At 37.8% G+C, this 27,172-nt stretch overlaps 1 protein-coding gene across 3 annotated transcripts in view; it reads right to left on the reverse strand.

Moving 5' to 3' along the window:
* CDKL5 (cyclin dependent kinase like 5) overlaps positions 1 to 27,172 on the reverse strand; it is a gene marked incomplete at both ends in the record, with an annotated part of 78,539 nt that overhangs the window by 16,073 nt on the left and 35,294 nt on the right. Inside the window, 8 exons of one of the 3 annotated variants that reach the window (XM_082498734.1) lie at positions 739 to 844; positions 1,105 to 1,203; positions 4,319 to 5,345; positions 8,396 to 8,556; positions 12,400 to 12,480; positions 16,371 to 16,560; positions 20,837 to 20,927; positions 26,813 to 26,872. In XM_082498734.1, the coding sequence (XP_082354860.1) occupies positions 739 to 844; positions 1,105 to 1,203; positions 4,319 to 5,345; positions 8,396 to 8,556; positions 12,400 to 12,480; positions 16,371 to 16,560; positions 20,837 to 20,927; positions 26,813 to 26,872 (1,815 nt within the window). Of the gene's footprint in view, positions 1 to 738; positions 845 to 1,104; positions 1,207 to 4,318; positions 5,346 to 8,395; positions 8,557 to 12,399; positions 12,481 to 16,370; positions 16,561 to 20,836; positions 20,928 to 26,812; positions 26,873 to 27,172 lie in introns of all 3 variants that reach the window. The other 2 variants (XM_082498733.1, XM_082498735.1) reach the window with 2 other exon arrangements.

Genomic DNA, 27,172 nt, shown 5'->3' on the forward strand with positions numbered 1-27,172 from the left:
AGGATTCTTAAGAATTCTCTGTTTTATGTGCTACAAAACTTTACACTAAAAATAATTGCTCAGAACAGTACAGTTTTAATATTGCTCACAGATTTTAATATTGCAATGGGACACTTGCAAGGCAATTGGCAGATTTTAACATGTCTAAATCAGGTCATCAGCCAACTGAACAACCTGAAGAGGATAAGAGGGAGATTTGTGATTCTACTTAAGGTTATTCTGTCACTCATAATCGAATTTTAGCTGATTGGGACTTCTTAAGGTTCAGGGGAGCCCCACAAGCCTCCTAACACCTGCAGGACAGTAATTAGCTTCTTATCATCCTTGTCTTTTTCAAGAGGATTAACCAGGTTTATCCATGAGGCAGCTGCTCAGAAATAACCATCTTTCATGTACCATAACAGAACAATATCTATCTGTGTATGTACACGCACACATATACATGCATATATATATGCACATACACAGTCCTGTGTCATTATTTATGCTGAACTGGGATTATATAAGTGTGGTTTAGCTTGTAGGAAACCCTGATCTGAGGGTACATCTGAGTACATCTGAGTATGTACTGCATACAACCTAGCAGGTCAACCCAGTCTCTGAAAGTGGGGTAACAATTCTTTTTCCAATAAACTTTTTTAGTTGTTCATGTTAGTTATCTGTATCCACTTCCGCAACTTAATTTATATTCCATTTTACAATTCTTGTTTTATTTTGAAAGATCCACCATAAAATTACCTCTGTAAAAGCTGCCAACTCTTCTCGGAACAGGGTCATTATACAGAATTCTATTTTCCTTAGTAGATGCTCCATCTTCTGTGTGTGGATCATGATATGCTCCACCCTAACAAAAGAAGAATCAACTATTTAAAATTAAAGACTATAAACTGATTTGCAGTTTTTAACCAACGAACGTAAGCAAGAAACCCGAAACTTAACCACACACAATTTTCCTTTCATGTTATTCATAACTGCCAATATCAAATCACAGACTATGTAATTATTAATTATTTGGGTTTGCTGCTTGCTTGCTTTTTCCAAAATGGCATTAATAAAATTTTGCCCCTTAGTTGTAATTTTAAAGTTTTGAGCATGATCCAGACCCTCAGATTTTTGCCATGAATGAAATGCAATTGTAACACCTTGGGAGGAATCTTTCACTGGAGGCCTTGTTAAATTAATTTCTGATAGAATCTGGTCACTCTGCTACTGGCAAATTTTAAAAAGCAAATAGCAAATGCATATAATTTGTGATAATTGCAACACCAAAGCACTATCTCTTATCAGCTGTTATACAGTAGTAACTAGAGGTACCAACAGTCACAAAATCTACTGTATGCAAAGTAAAAGGTAATCCCTGAACTAAGAAATCTATCAGCTAAATACTGAAGTCAGATAGGATAGCAAAAAGAATATCATTACCTCTAATTTACTCTGTTTTCCTGAATACAATACTTCCTAGAAGGTACTTCAAGCAAAAGCTTAAGTGTGCCCTTAGAAATATCCATATGTATATAGTTTGCCACCAAATATAACTTAACTCCACTCTTAAATGAACCAGATGCCTCAATTCTTCCCACAGTATGGACCAACCAGATAAAATTCAATGCTCTTTACACGACCCCACAATAAACTGTACTGAAACCCCTATATAGGGGGTTGGACTAGATGATTTCCAGAGGTCCCTTCCAATCCTGACCATTCTGTGATTCTGTGATATGAATTTAAATCTAGAACGTTCAAGAAGGACAAAGGTTAAAAAAAAACAAACCCCAAAACACAAAAAACCCAACCAGAATTAAAAATTGGGATTTCAATACAGTATATAAGTGACGTGCAAAATCTATTTTGGCTTTTAGTAATGAAGATCTGGCCTCACTGTCACAGACAAAACAACCTTGAAACTGTGCCAAGATAAGAAATGGAGCTAAACCAATGTTTTAAATCACAGTTTGATTCTTCTAAAATTTAGAAGAGGCTGACGCATTTGATTAAATTACCACTTAAGATACCTATTCTTTGTCAGCAGTTAAGTTACGAGACAGTAATAGCAACTTGTATTTGACTTTCTTCTGTTTGCCCCCTTTTGTGTATGTTTAATTTAAAACAAAAAAGAACCCTTAAAACAAGTGTTGCACTGAGACTACACCAAAACTAACACTGAATGGGAGTCTTTTTTTTTTTTTAAAGTAAGATTTAAAGCGTAGCAAACAAAGTAGTTTTCTTTAAAAAGACTGCATAGAGCTAAAGAGAAAATCAAGGAGCAACTAGAAACACGGAAGTGAGGAAACTTTACAAAATATGAGCACAGAGAGAAAACCGGTAGAACTGAATAGAAAAAAAAATAGGAAAACAATGAAGAATCTGTAAGAACACATGTAATTCCTGATTTTTTTTTAGTTCAGTAATCCCGAAGGAAGTTAAATTTTCAGATTTCTAATGCAGAATGTAGCAAAACAAGGTAAAAAAGGGAAGGGAGGGGGGGACAGGGGACAGGAAGGAACCAAAGAATGACTTCTTTGTGAAAACGCCTTAGCGAGGCGTAAGACTGAGAATTTAATTCTGGTTTGTTACTGAAAGTAGTATAACCAAACAAAAACAGCTCTGCGAATTTACAGATTTGCCATCCATTTCAGAAGAGTATTTTTCCTTTCAGATTTCTGATGGTTTAAATACAGATTTAAGAGCAGTAATTGAAGGCTTGAAGTTTAAAAACACTGACCATAAGAGATAAAGGCAAGTTCTCGACAAACGATTATGCATTCCAAAGCAAGCCAAGACGAACAAAAACAGAAGCAAAGATACACACCAATTTTTCTATTTAAAATTAAAATTTGTCAACCAATTGTCAAAAGACAAAGAATGAAATAAAATTAAAATTACTTATCAAATCAATATCTGCTAAATACTGCAGAAGAAGATCCTAATGCTCTAAAGAATACAAGATAGCACGAGCTTTTCTTATCAAAAACTCAAACACTGGTGTTATTATCCTTGTACAAGAACATTCTGAAGAATAAGTAACATTTAACTTAACTGAAATGAGAGAGAAAATTGACTACATAAAGAAAAAAAAAACAACCCTGGTTTTGAAATGGAGCTGCTGTAATCCCTTTTAAGTAGCTTTTCTTTTTTTCGAATTACATTGTGTTTCTCCTTTTTTAATGAGCTCTTATGTGTGAATACACATAATTCTGAATGGAGGAGATGTGGCAAGTACGAAAAAACTTGTTATGCCTTTTTTTCCCTACTGGACTAAAGAGGCAATCAATAACTGAAAACTCTACTGTACTTGTAGACCACTATCAAGTCAGCTACATCTATTTCTTACATAAACTAAGCAGGCAGAGCTTTTTAGTGTCTCGCAGTAAAGCATAATTTTTAGACCTTAAATAATATTTGCAGCTCTTTGACTTCCTTCAATTTGTCAACAAATCTGAACTCGATGTTCTTTCCTTAGAAGTTACTTTATCACAGACGTACATATAGAGAAACAAACACTCATTTTCGTACTTCTCTCTGCACCACTTTGCTCCAATTTGGATCAATGGTATAGCAATGTAAAGATCTGGGGACAAATGCAGTCATCTTTACACATCTCATGTATAAAACATCAGATAATTCAGAAGCGTTGTATAAAGAATGTAAATCAACACCAGAACTGGCCCTTTCTCTATTCATTAAATAAAGCTCACAGTAAAACACGACAAGGTATCTAATGACAGTAATCATTTTAAGGAGTCAGTTTACCAGTGGCTTTTCCAACATAAAATCTCTAGTATGATAAACAACTGGGGTGCTCTAATAATGAGAAATATTGCAAGTTTTTGTATTCCTCTAGTAAATTATGGCATTTCAGCAATAATGACTTGCTATAAGCGAGTGAAAGGCTCACTTCAAAAATTAACATTAGCATTCATAACAAAGACATACAAGAAAAGCTAAATAAAAACACAAATGAGCAGGTTAATTAAGCAAAATAATATGATAAAAATGACGTCAGACAATGCAACCAAAGACTAGGAACTACTAATGAAATTTTCACTTCAGAGACAAATTTTCTGTTCTCATATTTCAGTACTTTAAGATAATGGTATTCGTAGGTTTTTTTTTTTTTTAATTATTTTTAAAATAGCCTCTCATTTTGTACTTGAAATATTTAGCCCTGCTGAAAAAAAAAAACAACATCCCTTGCCTTACAACAAGAGAAATAAATAAATAACTGCAAACAAACAGAAGAAAGAAAGCAGGACACTGTCCCCACATGAAGTAAAGAGAGGAAGGTAAGCCTTCCATAATAGCAATATTTTGAACTAACCCTATTAGTATCTTCTGTACAGTCTTCTCGTGACGAGCCAACAGATCTTGTGAGTGACTTATGCTGCACCTGTGGAGATAACAGTTGCAGGCTGTTTGCTCTGGCTGCCATCCCTTGCCCTATGTTTAAGCCACCCTCTGAGCCCTTTGACCTCACTCTGTCCCGGCTCACATACATAGAGTGTCTATGAGGGCGCTGCTGTGAAGAGAAAGGACTGGTATAACCTAGACCATAGGAAAAAGATTCGTGTGGAGCAGACAGAGAGTGGGAATGGCTTCCATCCATGTGATCTGGCAGTTTTAACTCCTCCATTGTTTTGGAGTGTCTTGTCGATGGTCTTCGGGTATCCAGGGTACCCTCGCTGCGGTTATTCCTGCCGGATGGACTGAGCAAAGTTCTGTTATCACCGTGTCGGGGAGCAGTTGGACTGGTAGGAGAGTTCAAGTCCATACAGCTGGATGGAAAATACCTACTGCTGTTTGGTTCTGCGGCTTGGGCCCTGGCCTCAGAAAGGTTGCCCACGGATTTCGAGTCTGTCAGAACCCCATGGCTCTTTGACTTTGTCCGATACGAAGGACTCTTAGAAGACTGTGGGATAGTATCAATGTAGCTGTGGCGACTGTGCTTGTCGCCGGGCTGCAGTGTCCCAGTTTTGCTTTGAGAAGTTTCCATAAAGGAGTGCCGGTTCTGCTGAGATCTGGTGTTAGACTTTAGGTACTTTGTGCCTGGACCATCAGAACTTTTTGGGTCCACATTAAAATCAAATTCTGTTTTTGCCTTTGTTTCCTTTGGGCTGAGAAGATGTGGCATGTTATTATTGGCTAGATCCTTGTTGCCAGATCCAGGTGTGTTGCTTGATTTTTTTGCATGCATTGGACTATGTGCAGCTCCAGGAAGGTTTCCATTTAAAAAGCTTTCATTTGCTGGAAGACCCTCTTCTCTTGGCCCACCAACCCCTAGTGTCTGTATATCCTTGCTGTTTGATCTGTGGTGTGACTGCAAAGCAGAACTTTTGCTGGCTTGATTTCTACATTAAAATGCATAAAGAAGAATTAATATACCAGATTACATATTCATGTATTAATAACTTCAACAAAAGCACACTCATTTCAGAAGGGAGTTGCCATTTAAAACCACAAAATTTAACTGCAGTAAGATCAAATACTGCCAACTAGGCATCAGAAGCTCCATTAAAATAACAGACGTGCAAGTGTTGTTGTACATTGTTGTTTCTTTCTGGTTATATCCTGATGGACAAACTCAGCTTTGGTTAATGGATTTTGCTGACAAAAAAAAAAGAAGATATAAAATCTAATCATAGAAATTCCAACATATATTTACACATTTATGCACGTGTGTAATATATGTGCACATCAATAAAGTAAGCACTACATTATGAAAATTAGCTGTATATCCATTGAAAAAAATTATCTTAAATACACCTGGCATATCAAAGTGAAGGTAGAACAATAAAGTATGTCAGTACTGTCAAAAAAGTCTGATACAATCAATGCTCCAGGCCATCTATATCTGATTTGGAGGGGGAAGGGAGGCGACAGAAAGGGGAAAAGAGGATATTGTGCTGGTAAAGACATGCAGATGCAGTGAGCGTGAGCTCAGCGCAGCAGAGCATGCCCTGTAACACCAAACCCAAATCCAGGTTTACCACAGGACCCCCAGCTTTTGTAGAACTTGGCACTATCCCAGTTCTTGGCAGACTAACTCATCCCCAAAGCTGCACCCAAAACACTCTGCAACCAGACTGCCTTGGGTGCAGATCTACTTGGTGACATCCTTAACCTCTACTCTAACTTTCTAGCTCTCCTGGTTTTGGGATTAGGGGACTGAGATATGAGTTGGTTCTGCAAACACTCAGGCTGACTTTATTTGAGCAGGATTTATTATCTCAGGTTTTCTGCCATAAAAGCAGTTGTGCTTCCAGACTTATGCTGGCATTGCTGGCTAGTCATGACTGAGCAGTGCTGCAGCTGTACTTGTTAGCTTTGATGGACCTAGGCTGGCTATAAACAGTTAACTTATTTCTGTATCAAATCTATGATAATGTAACTCTCATATTACTGAGTGTTAAAAGTGAGGGTTCACTGTACAGATGAGTTTGTACCTTTGTTGATTATGAGATGTTATATTAAGATACAGAATTCAAATTCCACATATGGTGTTAATCCAAATTAATAAAATGCAGCTGAGTGAAACCACTGGCTAAATATAGGAATCTATATAATTGGAGATACTTTAATGAAGACAATTTTTAAATGCAGCTACGGGAATCTGGAAATCATAGAATCTATGATTCTATGGTTTCCCTCTACTCCACTCTCGTGAGACCCCAGCTGGAGTACTGCATCCAGCTCTGGAGTCCCCAACATAAGAAGGACATGGACCTGCTGGAGCGTGTCCAGAGGAGAGCCACGAGGATGACCCAAGGGCTGCAGCACCTCTCCTATGAGGAGAGGCTGAAAGAGTTGGGGGCGTTCAGCCTGGAGAAGAGAAAACTCTGGGGAGATCTTATTGCAGCCTTCCAGTACCTAAAGAGGGCCTACAGGAAAGCTGGGGAAGGACTTTTTACTAGGGCATGTGGCGATAGGACCAGGGGGAATGGCTTTAAACCAGAAGAGAGCAGGTTCAGATTGAACATTAGGAAGAAGTTTTTCACTTTGAGGGTGGTAAGGCATTGGAACAGGTTGCCCAGAGAGGTTGCTGAGGCCCCATCCCGGGAGGTGTTCAAGGCCAGGCTGGACGTGGCCTTGGGCAGCCTGGTCTAGTGGGAGGTGTCCCTGCCTATGGCAGGGGGGTTGGAGCTCGATGATCTTCAAGGTCCTTTCCAACCCTAAACCATTCTATGATTCTATGTTGCTAATTATAATTGGATAATGCTAGCTATTTTTATGCTTAAGATTTTTATACTACCCACTTTCAGTGATCTAATTATGTACTCTGCTACAGTTTCTAGAAATTTAGCAATTTTAAAGCCAATTTAAAATATTTTTTAGTTAAAAGGAAGTATATTTTTTCAAAACAGAGAGATATAAGGAACCTAGTAATTTTATATCAAGTGGCTAGGCAAGCCTTTGTATTAGGCTGTGTTTCCCATGGATCTAGTTTTTCCTTTCTGATGACACATGTCTAATGGTAAAACTTCTATCCTAAATATCTATTAGGGTAGCTAAAACTTTTTGGTGTCTATCTCCAAAAAAGTATAGATTGTAAATGTCATCATCCCAAATCGCAAAATGAGGAGTAACTTTTTGAATCTCACAGAAAGAGCTAAAGAAAAACATGGCTAGGATTAAAAGCCACTATCATTCTGCATACTTCAGAGGGCGACCTTTAGGAAAACTTGTCAGAGGAATACCATGAGGCTTCTTGTACTGAAGCATTTTATCCACCAGTAAACCTAGTTTGTTGACACATTAAAATTAAGTGGATTCTCTCAAGTTGTGTCCAACAAGGGAGTAACTGAGCAAACACACCCTGCTTTAAGTTCAAGTAGACTAGACTTGATTCATAACTGCAACTGCAGACAAAATTCTGCATTTTCAGGATTCACAATTTTCAGGACATTTAGCTGCTAAAAATCTGTGTGAATTTTGAACTTTCAAATATCAAAACCCTGGACACGTTTGCACATGTACAGTAATGGTAGCATTCCAAAGAAAAGAGCATTCCTTTGGAATCTCAGGCATCCTCTAAGCCACAGAATTCCTAGTGTTGTTCAAGAAAAAGGCTAACATGTTTTTAAGATCGGTAAGCCAACTTGTTTTCCCTTTGTCATATGCAAAAATGGCTTGAACGTTGCCTTTGTTGTTTTTCAAGAGCCATTCAGCCTGATGCAGAAAGTTAGCAAAAATTTCAGCTTGAATAACTACAATACAGTAAAAGTGTGTCTACTGCCCTGATTCAGTGAGGCAAAATGGAACAGCATATATGTCTCAATGTGCCTAAATTGTCAAATGACAACTTTTCTCTTCTTGTAGATGATGTTGTATGCAAGCATGATAGCAACTCACTAATTGGCAGAGCAAATGTCAGTGATGACAGTGACATGACTACATTTACCTGTTAGATAATGTGTTGCTGTCTACGTGGTAAGGTTTTCTCTTAGCTGACCGCGAAGGTGAGCTTCCACAGCGATCCAAGAGTCTTTGGGTTTGAAACGAAGGATGGTTCAAACATTGTTCTGTCAAATATCTATCTGCTGGATCTAACTTCAGTAAGTTCTTTGGAAAACAAATCCCAAAGTTTAAATGTTAGTATCTGTATTTGCATTAGTAAAAATATATAGAAAACGAAGAACTTTATAGGGATAGTTTTTTAATCTCCAGAGTTTCTGTAATTAGATGTAACCACTAGAATAGTTTCATGTTGCATTAAACTACATATGATGCTAAATAAACACTGAAAAAACCTATGTTCTACTTAAGAGATGGAAGGCCTCAGCCTTGCTTATTATGAAATATATATATGTGCTAAATGTATATAATTAATATATATACATATAGTTATATACATGTGCTTAAAATATGTTTAAAATACAAAAATATCAAATATTTTAAAATATGTTTTATGTAGATACCTATACATGTTTAAAATATATGTATTCTAAACATATTTTTCAGGATATACCTTACAACAATATTGTTTAGAATGAAAATATATAATTTACTAGTAATAAAATGCTACAATGAAACAGGCTTTACAAACAAACAGAAGCAGCATATGGGAACATTCTTATACAAACAAAATTGTTTTTTAAAGTTAGTACTTTTAAAAATATACAAATATAAAAGTTCTGGTTTTTACTTCTAGGGTGCAAGTCCACCCATATTTTTAAAGAATTATCTAAACTGTTTACAACGCACTCCGAATAACATTTGCCTTATAATTCTGTTGGATCTGCTGTGATTCTAAACAAAGATGCTGTCTGACATGTAGAAAACATTTAATCATAAAATTGAAAACCAGTAGATTGGGTATTTTGATAAGTTTGAAAGGTTTCTTGCAGGAACATGGCAATACAAAATGTATCTTGGAATATCTGACCATGCATAACTGTCAGCAAGGATAAAAGTTTGAATGGCTATTAAGTAAAAAGAATAGCTTTTTTTTTTTTAAGGGTTATGTAGGTTGAATAGAGAACAACTCTATGTGTACATATGCATGTGTACACACACACGCAATGCATACCTGTATATGCATTAACACAGTATTCGGCCACTTGACCACAAACTAGTTTTCCCTTCACAGGACCCCTGCACTTCTAACCATGCATTGACAACTCTCTACAACAAGAAGCAGAAGTCTCCTGATCACAGGTCCTCATCCTCATGGAAGACTTCAACTGTAGGTGATCCACGAGATTTCTAGATTATGTAGGTGGCAATTTCCTAGTGCAGCTGCTAGAGAGGCAAATTAGCCAAAGGTACGGCTTCACTGTACTTGACCTGCTGCTCACCAGCCACAGAGTACTGGTGACAAACCTGATCAGAGAAGACAGCCTGAGCTGTAGCAACCATGAGATGATTACACTTAGGATTCAAAAGAAGGGTGGGAAGATAAGCATCAGGGATAGAACCAGGACTTTAGGAGATCAGGCTTCAGCTTCTATAGGGCATCGCTGAGCAGAAGCTCCTGAAAAACTGCCAGAGGAAAGGTGTCCGGGAGCCACTTGATTTTTGAAGAAAATTTCTTGAGAGTTGAGGAACAAAGTATCTTATTGTACAGAAGACCACAAAATTTTGCATAAGGTCAGGTTGGCTAAACAAGGAGTTTCTTAAAGAACAAAAATGCAAAATGAGAGTGTATAAGAAACAGATTCAAGGACAGGATACAAAGCAGGACTATAAAAGCACTGCGTTAGCACAAATGATAGGCCACTTCAGAAGGCCAAAGTGCAGCTGGAGCTAAGGCAAGTGAAGAACATCAAGAATAAAAAGAAAGGGTTCTACAAGTATTCTAGTAGTAAACGGAAGCTCAGAGAAAACGCATGTCTGCTGCTGAATGGGGGAGACAACTGAACAACAGATGATATGAAAAAGACTGAAATATTCAATGTCTTTTTTTCCCAAGTCATCACATGCAAAACCAGCTGCCAACTCCCAAATGCATGCTTGCAAAACAGCATGATCTGTGAAGGAGGGGGGGGGAGAGGAGCAACAAAGCAATGGGGCCAAATGGATGCCTCTCCATTAATGTAGCCCAGAAATGCTCTCTAAATAGAGATATATCAAGAACTCACTACTTTAGCTGGCATAAATTGAAGTGTGGGTTATTCACTAATCTAGTAATCAGACCTGAGGCCCCTGGGAATGCAGATAATGAGGAACAGACCAAGCGTGGACATGTGACAGACTGTCCAGCATCTGGAAAAGAGACAGGCATACAGCAAAGTATGTGCAGCGTTTGTAGCATGCAACTTCACCACAAGTCTCTTCTGTTCTCTTCTTGTAGTGTTTTACTCATTCTTTAACAACTTTCCAACTCCTGAGTTAAGTAATGTAGGCCAAACACAAAATATTCCCTCTACAGAATCCCTGACCATTTTCACCTTGTAGGGAGAAATACAGACAGAAAAGTTGAAAAGAATTATTTAAAGTGAAATGGAATTATTTGGAAACTTGTGTTTCCCTAAAATTCAAGTGCTTAATTTTGCAACTTCGTAACTTTTAAATCACAGCAGAAGAACCCAAAAGACACTGAGATGTAACATAAAAATTAGGATAAGATGAAAATAAACCCTGCCCCAGCATGCGTAACAGTGGTCTGAAGAATGATCTTGAAACTGCTGTTCTGCAATGTATGCTACTACAGCTTGAGCTACAGCTGGCTATGATGCCAGAAAAAAGTTTCTGTGAATTAGAAAAAAAGAAGAGAATGTATAATACCAAAACAAGTAATTATACGCACTGAGGTATGTAATCTTGTGGAGTCCATGAAACCAAGATAAAAGCTATGGTGACTTTCTTCATGAGGCAGAGAGATTAAATGAAAGTGATTTGAACAGGTTGTATTGAAGAAAAAGAGTAGAGCAAATTTGGTGGATTTCTGCTGGCTGCATCAATACTGCTAAAAGTAAGTAAACACCCAAATATACCCCAAAGCAGATGACCTCCAATTTCCAAGACAACTGGTGCAGATGGGCTTGGGACCACACAATTCATTTAGAGTTGATTAGCCATATCCACACTTCATATCTATCCCAGACTGCCTTTAATTCTTAGGTGGTACCCCTGTGATTCTAAACTTAATTTTTGATACTATGACTTTTTTTTTTTTTCAGCTTACTGTGGATGAAATAATGGGAGGGTTGTACTGCAGCTTACCATGGCGATGCTTTTATAGTACAATAATAAGGACAACAATATGTGTCGCATACCCAGGAATACAGCACAAATGCATAGTGCAATGTTTTACAGTGTTTGGCCATTTTGAGGCAAGCCAGCTTCTCCTGATTCCCTGTAAAAAACTATCCCAGTACCATATCTTAGTTTGGCCACGGTTAACTAGCTGACTTGTTCCAAAACAGAACTGAAGAGTAACTTAACATATACGCTGTGCAGAGGTGTATGATAGCAAGTAGATAAAGGGCTCAGATAAAAAAAAAAATTACCATGTGTCAACTTTGCCTTTGACAACTGTCCACATGCTCATGCTTATACAACAACAAATGAAGAACAACTCACGTTAGCATAATACTTTGTGGATTTCTCTAAATTTATTACAGGTTGAGAGCTCATACTCCAGCATTATGAAGACAACCTGTGCATCTGAATGTATGTCAGCATGAATGCATATTGCTGCAAATGATGGCGATTCTTGCGTCTGGACTATGCATTGTTTATCAAATCAGTCAAATTTGAACAGACTCTCAAGGCATTTGCAAGGGATATTTTCCTGATTCCTAGGAAATATCAAGCCTTGCTACAAACAATGGTGATATTAAACTATCTCAAGAGGAAGTTCACAAGTACTTTTAACATGTATTATATTAGGAAACAAAGATAAAAAGTCACTTACATCTTTCCCTACATATTACAGGCAGAAAATAAAATACGTTGTCCTACCTTCATAAGATCAAGCAACACACCACTTAAAATCCCCAAGTATCTTCTCTCTAAAGACTGTGGATGATTGACTGCTGGAAACTGTAAAAGTAATACAGCATAAATATACTGAGAATGTAAACAAGGTCTACATTAATACAATGTTTCAAAAAAATAGACACTACACAGTAAATAAAGGCATGTAACTAATGGGAATCATATGCATTGAAAAAGTTAGTGGTTTATAAAATGGTGCAAAACATTATAATGAAACAAATAACTGTTGATGTATGATATGCATCTAGTCAACCAAACAGAGTATTCTTGATTAGTACGGCAGTCAAGGAACCTCTCTCAAATGAGTAAGAATCAACTTAGATTTATAAATGTTTTTGTGGCATTATGACTGACAAGAGGTGGGAGGTCTGAAATAGGTTCAGAAATAACATAAGTAATATATATTAAAAAAAGGATTAAAAATAGCTTTGAGAGAATTTGAAAGTGCAAATGCTGTACTAATTAAATACCAAAGATTAACAGATACTTCCAAAACGTTTTTAGCGAAAAACATCAAAACTCCAAAGGTTTAAGGATCAAGATTAGTCCTGTGGTCATGTTGTACTAAGAACTGGCAACATCATGAGAAGTAGCGCACACTGCTGAAGGGCATCTTTTGTCAACTAGAGTCTGGACAAAAACCTCTGAAGGCAGTATTTGAAACAAGCCCTGTCTGAAAAGAAGAACAGGACAGGCAGGGATGCATTGAAGACAGAAAATACGAAGCACAGAATTGGAATTTTTTGCTTGCTTTGTAAATGAGACAAGAGTCAAATAAAATGAAGATAGAATCTTTTTTTATCAAATGAAAGATTTCCTAAGTATTTCCTTGCTATAACATAGCATCAAGAACAATGAGTTGAAAAGAAACAGACAACAGCGATCCATTTTCCAGACCACAGCATGTTAAACTGACAGCAAATGTCAGCGAGGTAACTTCAAATTTAAGAACTAAACATACATGCCAGTGTTTGCAAAACTAGAAATTAAAGCTGGATTTCCAACAGAGGCATAAAAAAACCTCATGGATCCAACTTATGCTGACTTTAGAGAAAATTATGCATATGAATACCAGAGAAGGCTCTAGAAAAAAAAACAAACCAAACCAAAACAACAATCAGTCAGCCTATTGGCATTAATCACAGTTTATCCAAAACTATGCAACTGAGATCCAGACACTTTGTTAGCAGTTCCCAGAGTTGTGGAATTTGCCTAATACTACGCAAGTGTTTCAATTGCAGCCTGGCTTGATCCCACCCACATCCTATGTATTTTCTAAAAAGTCCTCTTAAGCTAACACATCAAAGCAAGAATATTAACAATAGGAAGCACGCAGTGTTCTCGTCTACTGGTACATAAAAGTCATCATTGTATGTCCAAATGGGTTCAAGTCATACATAAAATATACCCACACAAATTACTGAATTACAGTTAAAAATCACTGAAAATAAAAGAAAACAAAAAAATCCAAGTCAGTGATTAAGACAGACAACAGCAAAAAAAAAAATAAATAAAATCAACAAACACGAAGATAAACGAACATTTTAAGTGGAAGTTTGCTATGGTATAAAAGTATATGAGAACTATATGTTTGGTCTAAAATGTCAAAGAACAGGATGTTTTAAATACTTTTATTCCTTTACTTTCATTTGTATATTTTTCAGCTCTCAGATCTAGGGATTGTTACAGTTAAGTGCATACATTTTACATGTTCTCCTTTCTCAGATTAAATACTAGCTTCAAACCTATGCTTTAAAGAGCAACCCAGTACAACTAACCATTTCCAAAAATGCATTTTATTTGGAAGGAAGATGCATTGCACGTGCACCATATGTGTGCAAGTGTTAAGACTGCTATGAATTGCTACCCATCGTTTGTACTGGCATTACTTTTCATAACTTACATTATATGAGCTTTGAAGGAAAATGAAAGCACATTAGTTTGAATGTGTTTGTCCCTAAATAGTGTCTGTATTTTTCTTTTTACTTTGCTATCTTTTGAAGTGGTTTCCTAATGATTGAGAATTTTTTTAAGTCCAAGTCTGCTATGTTGATATTAGACTGTAACTTAAGTGAACTAAGGCTTCCATGCTTCCTCCACTTTTTACACAAACCAAATGGCAAAATATTCTTGTCTTCATGTAGAATGACCATTATAAAGAAAATCTTACATCTGAAAAGAGCAGGGAAACATGAAAATGTGCTGGAGCCATGCAAAGCAGTAATACAAGATGGCTACTCACTGGGATTGTTCAAATTCTCCAGCCTATTTATAACTTATTGGTAAAACAATATTTACAGCCATACATTACCACTCACATTTTCCATAAAGGCATGAGCCTATTGGTACTTTCTGGTCCTATATTATTTTATTTTCTTGGGTCTCATTCAGACTTTACTTTGGTATTCAAAACCTACCCTCTGTTAGAAGGCATATGTCATTGTCGTCATCATTAGTACCCTGACTTTACAGATAGGGCTAAGAAGGCAGCAACATGTCTGAGGGCAAGTAATAAACCACTGATCCAGGATGAGAAGAGAGACCCATATCTCTGAACCTTGTGCTAATCACATTAGGTCCATGCTGTCTTCTTGAATTACTGTGTTTTAAAGGTACAAAAGAAAAGATACTTCATTCTCATCCTAAGACATCACAGAGCATTTATCCAAGTAAGATTACACTGCACAACTAGAACTGCTCTAAAATAATGTTGAAGAGGCAGTTTATTTTGCTTACAACTTTTACGTCATTGCTTTCCTGAAAACGGATATAATTTTTTTTAAACAGAAAATCCCATCCAGCCCACAGTTCTAAACAGCATCAAATACACATAGGCCCTTGCAAGAAATGCTCACCTAATTTTTTTTTTTTTTTTTGTAGACCCTCCACCGATGGAGGGTCTACAAACATCAACAAAACCTCTTAGGAACTAGCTATCCTTGTAGCTAAAATAATTATCCTAACACTTAAGCCAACTATTACTTGTGTTATCAACATCAAGTAATTTATGGCAACCTTTAACATGTTTTAAGACAACTTGGTTCCCCCTCTTTCCCTTTCTCATTCTCTAAATTTTCTCTTTTACAGAGTAAACCTCAAATCTCAAGTCTTTAGCACAGATCAGGTCTCTTAAAACCTTTGTATGCCTCATAGGATTTTACACTAATGATTTCAGACCATTTATCAAGATCATAAATTCACCTTTCTAAGCAACATTCATTAATAGAAAAGGACAACCGAATCTGAATTATAAGGAAACATGAGTACAATCACTGACCAGGTATTGTTAAAGGTAACAGAGTTGTCACTTGTATATTGCTTTTGGGATTTTGCGATATTGCACATCCCAACTTGAGCAGCTTCTCTACACTAGTGAGTCGCTGTCATTATATGGTATTGGCAAACCCCTGAATGGGGAACAATGCTTCTTCAGTAGGAAGAGCTTTTTTACTCCTGGTGGTTTACATCAACTCCCCAGGAAAAGAAGTCAAAAGGCAAAAAGCTCTTCTGCCGTGATAGCAGCATCTATGGCCCAGATTTTTCCAATATAATAGCCCGAGGACAGCAGGCAAGAATTTTCCACACCCTGAACTGACAGAGCTATGCTACTAAATTTCACAGAGCACACCCAGCAGGGTAATGCTAAATTGGGTATAAATGCTAATCTGTATGCCAAAAAAGTCAAAGAAATGAAAGAAAAATCTTTAATCAACTTTTAACAGTAAACCGAACATATTTATAAAACTCAATACTGGTGTAATCCGAATTTTACTTTGAGTAATGAATGCCTTATAATCTAAATATCCTATATTTACACAGAAACACACGCAATAGGTAACGCACCATGTAAATGAAAAGAACCTTCACAGCAACAACGACTGTAGTGTGAATATGGCGTGAGTAAATTAGAAGAAAAGAACAAAGCTTTCTCTTACCCGCAAGCCATGGAAGCGTGGGTTGCTGTAGAAGAGCTTCATCTGCTCGGCTGGCAGTGGGCCTAGCACCTTCTGAATGGTAAAGAGCTGGTCAATCTCGCTCTCGCCAGGAAACAAGGGCTGCCCGTCACTCAGCTCTCCCAAGATACAGCCTACAGACCACATATCCACAGCCTTTCCGTAAGGGGCTCTGTGAAGTGAATGTACAATGTTTTTTACCCACCGGCACTGTCTTCTTACTGGAGCTGTTTCAATTTATTTGCCATATTTCCCATGGCCCACTTCCTTACAACACAGAAAAATAAACGTTGATATTAAAGAAACTACCTCAAATACCAAGCCCTCTGGTTTTGCCCTGGACTGCCTGGTGTATCGCTGCTTGAAAAGGCAGGAGAGGAATTCTCAAGTACCCTCAAGGATTTGGCTACCTTTGTGAAAAATCTTACATACAAGAATAATCCTTTTGACTGCGAAGCAGTTACCATTCCAAGTTAAACTAGCACTAACTTCCCTTCTCTTCAGGGGTTAATGACCGTGTTCTATTTCTGCATTACATATCTTTTTCCATTGTGCTTAACATGGGGATAGGCATAGTGGATCTGGCCACTGGGAGAACAGAAATTTTAAGAAATCTTTGTTTCACCATTCACACAGTGAAATTTTAATTGGAGAGAAAACAGAATGCCCTTGAAAACTGTTCCTTAAAAACACAGGTGAGGAAGCAATAAAAGCATCATAAAATAAATAATTCCTGGTTTGGAGCAAAGCCACAGGTGGGATTTTGGGGAGAAATTCTTGATCTATGCGTGTGCAAGCAATGTTGTGTGGGGGGAGGATGGCATCTCTTTTTTAAACTGCTAATGACAAAAGAAGCTAGGTCAGCAATGAAGAGGTATAGGGAATTAAAAACTAAGTGGTGTATTACACCAACAAGGGCTATACCAGCTTTTCTTGAGACTACGTACAAAGGTATTTAATGGAAGAAGAGGCAATATGGATACTCTAGTCAGGAGGGATTCTGGCCTTGAGGATGGTTTCTAAGAAATGTAGGACAGAAAATTGGAATGTAGAGAATGAAAGTTTGTATAAGAAGAGAGCAGTAGACTAACGCAACACTCAATCTAAAGGCACGAACACTGAAGAAACACACAATCCTTTTGGACGGTTTCCGATTTTCACTCTAAGGTTCTGTTCCTTGGCAAGCTTGTTCGGCTGCCTACCTCAATTGTGCAACAGCTAATGCATGACATACTTTCAGCTTTTCATTGTTCCCACTATAGACTAAAGCAACTCCTTTTCTGTATGCCCGAATTCTTCCTTATTCAGTTTGTAAAAAATTTTTGTAAACATCCAACTTATTCCAAGAATCTCTTTTTTGTTTATGTTTTGAGCAGAACGACTGGAGAATTCTTCTCATGTCAAAGAAGCAGCATATAAAAAGAATAAAGACTGGAGCAAAGACTAAACTGAAAACATATTTCACTGAATCTCTTATTTTTGAAACTTGTAATCCAACAACTCAACCTCTGTTTCAAGAGATTTTTAAGTTACAGCTGGCTTGCCTATTTCTGGAATATGACAGCACCAGGAGTTGCAGGTGACAAATCCTATCATAAATCTGTTCCCTCTGCTTCTTCCTTATGCTGATGATTAAAGATGTTTAGAGAGAGAGCACCCTCAGACTAAAGAAAAAAATATATGACTTTTCCCCATTGATTACTCACCATTAGTTACTTCGCTTTATGGAAAGGACACCTGGCCAGGGGACCCTGTAACCCTTGTGATGATTTAGTTAGGTGAGGGTGAGAAAGCGTTTCTATCTGGAAAATGGCCTGCGTGAAACTACAGGCCCACAGAGATGCCTACTGCAAAAATCTACAGTAGCTAGGAAAGCTGAAGTAGGCACATTTCAAGAACCATTTGCCTTTCAGAATCTGCCATGAGACACTGCAGTCCTTTCACAAACAATCATCGCAAAATCAAAGTTTGCCCCATTGGAACAGACTGCTGACAGGGAATCACCAGTGGCAAAGCAGAGCATGCCAAAACTCCTCAAGTACTACTACCACAATGGCTCTGTGGGTTCATAATTCCCTTACTAATCTTGCATAGTGTCTACTTGTGGATTTGCTGGGAGACTCAATGTTTGTCCTTTCTGTGATGCTGCTAGTCCAACCCACCCATTAGGTCAGGTCTGAGTGCCAAGGAAGGATGTGTTTTTCTCCACGCTGCAAAAGGCAACACAGATGAGAACAGACTCCAAAGCCAAGGATCTGCTCTTGAAATATTCTGTGCCTGTACTGGAAAACCGAGGCTCTGTAAGAAAAACAGTTTGTGAGAGTGCAACAAAAAAACCTGCCTCTTTATTATGACAGAAAACCAAGCACATCTCTATTTGCAACCCCTTTAATAGGCAGGTTTCTCCACCGAAATGTAAAATGGGGAAAGATTGCTGTAGGCTGGGGCACTGAAGAATGAACAACAAACTGGGTATACAACTGAGGAATGGGCTAAAACTCCTTTGAGGCAGGGACCATTACCTTTCCTTGCTCCCAAGAATAAAGGAAGATGAATCACAGTTTAAGAAGTTTCCATTATTTCCTCTATAGTCAAACAGAAACAAATCACAAAATACCCATTTCTTAAGGCAGCGGCAGAGTAAACTGTAACTTTTTTTATTTGAAAAGGCATGCTCAAGACTCCTATTCTGTGGACTATCAGGATCAGTCTTGCCAGATCACAACAGGTAAACAACGTGAGAGCGATGTGGCTGGATAAATAACTCTTACAGGATAGAGACACCACCAATCAGAAATACTATAGTCTATTGCTGTACAAATTAGATTCTCCAAAAGATGTTTTAATCTAGCAATTTGGTATGCCTTAAAATCTACTGCCTTTTAGCAATATTTTGTCATCAAAGGGTACAGAATACTCCACTAACAGTTACCTAAGGCTCTCCGAAGTGAGTAGATTTTGGATGTCTTGTGAATAATTAGGCAGCAATTTCTTTCCTCTCCTGAAATGTAAGTCTTGAACTTTATTGCAAAACAGAAACCTCTCTGGGACACATTTTAAAAACTGAAAAAGTAAAACTGTATTTGTTAAAATGTATGTATTTAATAATTCTGTGAAGGCTTTTGAATATTAGATGCTGGTAAAGGCAGGGGAAGGGGGAATGGGCAAGATGAGTGTCTGGGAAATAGAACACGATTGCCAAGAAACAGACATCACTTTGTGCCAGAAAAACTTGGCATTAAAAACATACACCAGTTAAGTTGAAGTCATATGCATTAAATACACATACCCCCTCCCTTTCTCTACAAGCTAATCAAACAAATTTAGTCAATTACAAACAGACATGATTCCTGCTAAATTTCCTTTGGTAACCAAACAATTTTGAAAACTGCAAGTCAGATTAACACTATGTCTCTCAAGCTTTTTGTGTCTTTCCTCTTAAATCATCACTACTACCATAGACAAAGAGTAAAATATTGTGTAACTAAAAAGGCCACAATTGATGCTTTCTTTCCAAGTCTTTTTTTATACTTATATATACACACACGCGCACACACACTTTGCTGAAAGCTTAATAAAATCTGTTTTCTCCAAAATATGAAAAACTGAGCTTTGAGGTTTTTAATGGCAACTTTAACATACTACTCTACACATAACAACACAACCGCCTACCAATTTGATTAAGATTAGCACAGCTCTGGGAACACAGGGATGACTTTATTGACAGAATAATTACTATCTAATGCTTTACCTATTCAAGAAATGTATAGTTGACCATTAATCAGAGCTTCCAACAAAGACTTGTTTCTCAGCAGCACGAAACATTTTGCGTAAAGAATCTTAAGAGTGACCAGTACTTATTTTATTCATCCTGTGACTAGCAATTCCTTACTAACACTAACTTCTCAGTGCTTTATTAAAATCATTCATCCAGTTTCCTTCAATAAATTCTTCCTGACTAGTTAAAAAGCTAGCACCATCCTTCCGAGCCACTTCAGCAGTGCTGGTAAAGGGTAGCTGAGAAACAAAACCAAATCATAGCTTTTGATCCAAAGGATGAAGAGAACTAGGAGCGTAGTGTGGTGAAGGCTGTACTGCCATTGCTATTGTGATGTCCACCACAAGGCTGATGGAACATTTCAGGCTACAGGACTACTACGGAAACCTCTTTTGAAGGGAATGGGAGGTGGAATCTGAAGTACATCTGTGGTAATTCAGCTTTATATTTTAATCAGTTAAACACTGCTCAGCTCAAGACAGGTCAACATGTCAATGACTTGTGCCAACTTACTGGAAATGAACAAAAATTAATGAAAATCTGGAAGTCTCTTGAAATCTTCCCTTTAAATCAACCACAGTTTTCCATTGATAAATCTTACCAAAGGTGCTTGAAAAAATGGAAAGAATCAGTCAAGATTTATCATGGCAGTTCTACAAAGTGTACTTACCCAAGCAAGAGTTCAGGCGAACGGTACCATCTGGTAGCCACATATTCGGTATAGTTAGCATTGCTTCCTTCAGAGAGATTACGAGCAAAGCCTGTCGAAGAAACAGTGTGGAAGATTGTAATATTTTCGTATTTTAAAATACAATATGCATATCACCACTAATTTTGGCAGTAAGAGGTTACACCTATTTAAATAGAGGCAAATTGTTTACAACCCCTAGTGTAGAATTTCTCCAACAATTGCTTGTCTACTGAAATGCAAGCTTTTATTGATACAACAGTGAAAGCCAGCATGCCTGCTTTAATGACTACTTTACTTGTGTGCTCTTCTCAGAAATCTGTGATTATTTTTGGTGCTTTGCCATAGCCAAAACTGATTGATAAAAGTTACCTTTCAGTATGCCATGCAAACTATTGAACCATTGCCACTAATTTTCACTGCTGTTTGCAGAAGAAAATTCGTAACACTAGAAATAAAACATATGCACGGGGAGTGGACTCTTCCAGTCTGATCCTAACTACTACAGTCTCACTACATTCCATTTTTTAAACTGGTCAAAAAGCTACGTATTATTCTCACCTAAGGACACACCTTCCCTGACCTGGCAAGGAATGGGGTCATCTCCCCAAAACTACAAAAGGCAGGTACCTACCACAGATCAGCCAAACTGCTTCATATCTGCATTTGGCTCACTCCACATGCATCAGCTTCCCACCTGCTTTAGCATCACATTGGTAACAAGACTCTACGTGAATTAGGATCAGAAGCCATGTCCAAATTAACTTCCTCCTCCATATCATTTTGTTAACAATCAAAACAAAACATATACTTACTTGCAATTGTACCAAAACTTAACTTCTGTTCTAAGGCATAACAACTAATTCACTAACTGAGAGAAGAGTGCATATACTGGAACACCCAGCTGTAGGAATAATTTAGATTTTTGTTTTTATTCTCCTCAATTTATAAAAAGTCAGCTGAGCACCACAGTAATGATGTTACTGGATTCTTCATGTAGAAGTACTCTAGGGCAGATGCTGGCACTGTTTCCAGAAAAGTATCAAGTGTCTTACTGTTTTCAAACACATGTTTAATAATGAGGTGAGACAAGACAGACACATCTCAGCAGCAAGACTCCAGATGTGTAATCTCTTACCAGAGCTCAAACCAAGACAAATTTTTGGGACTGAAATGCAGAAGGAACATTTTCAAAATGCTTCCTTACTAGGATGTGGCATTAAAACTTGGTCCAAAATTCACTTCAGTGAAATCACTATAAGTCTTTCCATTATTGCATGAATGATGAAGAAAGAATAAAAATTCCAAAGCGTTGCAGATGTATGCATAATTTCATTTTCAGAATCAATAAGTGCTACCTAAATGCAATAATAATTTTTCTTTATCTCTGAGTTCTTATGCAGAAGCTGCCAAAATTGCTTTTCCCACATGACTATGCTTGTAAGGTTGTAATTTTTTAAAATTCTGAAAGTGTATGTCATTTGGCAGCTTAGCGTGAAGGAGCCCAGGCCCACTCCCCCCTGTGGAACACTAATTTACTCCAAGTTTAAGTAAAGGTTTGGATGCAGATTATTATTACTATTAGACCAGTGAATTGAGCAAACAATGATAAATGTGTTACTGACATAGGTTACAGCTGTTATTTTTTGTAAGATACCTCTGCCTTCAAAAGATAGTAAACTAAAAGGCATGTATGATAAGGAACGTCTATTTCAAAGTTGTCCCAAAATAATAATTCTGGTCTGTTCCCATAAAGCCTAATGAACATTACTGATGCTGCTGGAGAAAAGCTGGAAAGGAATTGTTTATTACATGTAACATTAGGTTTGGGTAAATTTCTAAACATTACCATATTTAGAACTGCTTAGACAGCCCTGTTTCTGTTTCAAATTACATGACCCATCTGACTAATCTTGTCCGTGAAAAATTCATTCATGTGTTTAAAGAGAGGGAAAATAACCAGGAGCTACACTGAAGAAATGGGACACTCAAAATGAACAGTGGGAAGTCAGTCCCAAAAAAGGGGGGCGGGAGATTGTGTCACATAATGCAAATAAACACACATGCTAATGCAATGCAAAAGCCTGGCAGCCCATGAGCCCATGTGCACCAGAAGAATCAACAAGTCAAGGATGCACACTCCTTCCTCCAGGCCAGTCTGTTGGAACTTGGTCACAGTCAGCAGCTACTATGTCCATCAGCAGCTAATGTAGTCTAAAAAGTCACCCCCCAACCTTACCGACTAGGTGCAGCACAGATTTGATGTGGCAAGACAAACAGGAAAATTATTGTCATGGGCTTCAGTGTCATCTATATATTGTTGGGTGATATAAGAAACCAGTTTATGGATTCACTACTGCTCTGACTTTATGACACCATGGTGAAAGATGATGGACAGGATTATTAAGTCAAGAAAGCATACTACCTTTCTAAGGGCACAATTACTTTTTTTTTTGTCACGGTGGAGTTAGCTTATTGTTCCTTCCTCCAAATTGTGCTGAGGTATTGAGAAGAATTTTTTGATACAAAAATAAGAGAAGTTAATTAGGGAGAAGATTAGACCAAACTCCAAACAGTGAGAATTAATAAATTAGAACATGAAGACAGAACGCAATTTGGGTGAGAGCAACTATGAAAGCAATAGCATTTGCAAATGCATCACAATGCAAGGAGGGAGAACCAGCAAAATACGAGATTTCAAGAAAGGACTTAAACAACTCAGAACACGGTAGGAGGGATGTTAAAGAAAAAGGTGTGAGGAAAAAAAGAGAAGATTGTCAGTTTCTTACAGACAAATAAGGCAAATTTAACTCAGACATAAGGTAAAGCATTCTAACATTAATGACATGTAAGGACTTAAATAGGTGCCTAGGAACACTAGGGAACCTCCGTTATTCAGAAGTTTAAGAATAAGCTAAGCAAACACCTGTCAAGAATGACACAGACATGCTTAATCCTTTCTTTGAGTAGGTGGAAGAACTAGAGAACTTCTTAAGGTCTTTTCCACTCCTGTGTTTCATGATTTCTATGCTTACGCATCATACAGAGATTAAGAGATTGCCAAAACAAGTAATTTTGAAGCTCTGGTGCTGAAACAGCAAACACACTAGTCAGAAAGCCTAACTACTTCCAACAGTCAGATGCTTCTGCTGTAATCGGCATTTTGTACTGTTCTCTTTTTCCACTTCTATTGGCAGAAATGACACCCACACAACATGTGTCCAGGCAAGCACCACATTCAATCTCATTTTTATCTAGCACGATATGTACAGAACACATGGCACAAGGATTATGAAGAACTATCTTGTTAAAAATGTATGAACTTTTCTATTCAAACTGTTTGTCCACTGGGTTATTCAGAAACACCTAATTACTTCAATATCTGCATTGGGATGGATGCACAGACCATTTCTTTGCATTTGTTATCACATGAGGAATGTGGCACTGTATGTGACAAGTACCTGTGTTCCAAAACATAATTTAAGTTATGTAGGCAGACAGCATACATTAAATCATAGAATCATTTAAGTTGGAAAAGACCTTTAAGATCATCGAGTCCAACCGCAGACCTAACACTGCCAAGTCCACCACTAAACCAGGTCCCTCTGCACTACATCTACACGTATTTTAAATACCTCCAGGGATGGTGACTCAACCACTTCCCTGGGCAGCCTGTTCCAATGCTTGACAACCCTTTCAGTGAATAAATTTTTCCTAATACCCAATCTAAAACTCCCCAGCACAATTTGAGGCCATTTCCTCTTATCCCATCGCTTGTTACTTGGGAAAAGAGACCGACACCCAACTTACTACAACCTCCTTTTCATCTTAAAAGGTGAATTCTTACATCCTAATCTGTACACGTTCAGAAAATGCTTGTGGCTAATATTGTTCTGACAGATATTTTACAGTAATAGCTTAAGGTACTAGCAATAATGTCAATTAGCAAAAGGCTAAAAAATTAAAATTGATCCCAAATTAGAAGGGTTGCTTGGAATTTTAAATTCAACTAAACCTGAAACATGGATCAAAATTCCAACTAATCCACGTGAACAGCAAGAACAACAGAAATCCCCATAACTTAGCTTGCCTTCCTTGAGGCTGTGCTGAGCACCATGAGTAAATTGTGATTGCATGTCTTTTCCAACAGCAGAAAGAGAATGTGGCTGGAGAGTATGGTGTGAGCAAGCCAATGGACCAGAACATCACCACTGACAGAATTCACATCATCAATATCTAGCGAGAAAACTGCCATCCAAAATGCAATCATACAATTTGTCTGGCTTTTTATTTTCCTGTAATACTGCTGTACAGAGGATGTTGACGTAAGTTCACACACACAAAGATTTGTTAACTGATGGCATATGCCAAGTCTAACGGTGAATGTTACTTCCAGAGGGGACAGCCCCCCTTGAAACAAACGAGGGAGGGAGGGTGGGTGAGGGCCCGCAAAGACTCTTCCCAATGGCCAGGGAAGGAGGTGAGGGTGAACAGTTCCCATCAGGACCCACTCACGCTGTGCCTGCTTGTGATGCCTTTAGCCCCAACTGGAGCACATGTTGGTCACGGGCAGGTGTTGCCCGCTGACTGGTGGTTAACCTCTGCGCAAGGCATTGATTGGGTCCCCAAGAGGAGGAGAGGGAGCAAGGTGTCCCCTGGGAGAGAGCCTTGGCCCTGCCAACCTCAGTGGGGTTTACATTGCAGGGGCAGGCCCCTGAAAATAAGTGTGGGGTGAGGGAAAAATCCTGCCTGGGCAGCGCTGCCAGGGCAGCCTGGACAGAGACAGAGCTGCCAGGGGAGGGCAGCCACAGCAGTGCAGACAGGAGGCCTGTAGATACTGAAAAGGCAAAGGCACAGAGGGCACTGCGCAACAGTACCCCAGTGTTCTGTCAGAGCTGTGCAGTTCCTTGCACTGCAGAATAAATTGCCCTTAATTCAAAGAACTCATATGGACCAAATCTTCTAAGGCTTTTCCTAGAACAGTTATTGTTCCTGAATGCTTAAGCAAAAATGCCTTTAGGATTAAAAGAAATAAGCAGCACTGCAAATGACAAATGCCTTTTTTGTGTTGCTAAAAAACTATTTCAATCTATTTTTTTAGCAGTTCTTCTTTTCATTCAAAATTGCAGAGGTTTGAAATGGCAGCTTTCAAACCGCTCTCTCCGAAAAGTGCCCTTGGGTAGCACTATGGAATTTATTTACCAAGCCAAACTGTAAGATTTTTTAGAGGGAACAATATCTTATTCTGTGTTCATGTAGCGTTTAGAATAAAAATACAGATTGTTGGAACAGCGTACATACACTCTGTCCTGTTGTCTTCTGGGGATTACTCACATGGGCCTTGTGCTTGGGTACTGATTCTTCAAAGCCTTAGAGCTGACATTAAACATTTATTGATAAGTCAGGAACCATCAAAGTTAACATTACACATACAACTCTGACTATCCTACAGCCATTCAGTCATTAATCATACATGGACACACGATTCCTTGATTAACACAGCAATAAAAGTTGACCTATAATGACACAAGAATCCATGAAAGTCAGTGGTTCAAATGATATATAAAAAGATATGTTTAGTGTGTCATTACTAAACAAGGAAGAATTATCTTTTCTTTTAATACACAGGCCAGATAAACTTAGTTTTGCTAGCTTCCTTATCATCTGCACTGTTCTCAGCTGAGTGCCAATAACGTTGCTAGTAAAATCCTTGTTAAATATAGGAGGAGATAAATGCAGCATTTCAACTGACATGTTCGTACAGGTATTTCACAGGGTATGCAAATTAAGCCCAGAGATCTTTCAAATTAAAGTACTAATCACAAACCTGAATAAATAATCAATTCTGACCGCTAAAAGGGTTTTAAACAGTACACACTATAGAACTCTCCTAAGGCAAAACTCCACTGCGAGAGATTTTCTTTAAAAAGGTAAGAAGCAGGTATCTATTTAACTTACCAAAGTCACACAGCTTCAGAACGTCATTGTGGCTTATTAAGAGATTCTCTGGCTTGATATCTGGAGTATCACAGTGAGAGAGGGGGGAAAAAAGCCATTAACTTATCTTTTTAATTTTGAATTTTGTCAACAAATATTATTTAATTATAACATATTTAAAGATATTCATGCAATCATAAACAAAGCATTACAAGAACAACTGCTGAAACAGCTTCCAGCAATTCAGTTTGTGAACATGCAGAATTAATTTTCTGCCTTTTGAAGTCTTTTAAAATGTTTCCCAACAAAATATGTGAAGATAAATGGTGCTTACAGGTATTCCTGGGCAGCAAACCAATATGCCAAATATTGCAGATTGCA

This window comes from Vanellus vanellus (assembly GCF_965231255.1).
Source record: "Vanellus vanellus genome assembly, chromosome: 1".
In the NCBI taxonomy this organism is placed as follows: Eukaryota; Metazoa; Chordata; class Aves; order Charadriiformes; family Charadriidae; genus Vanellus; species Vanellus vanellus.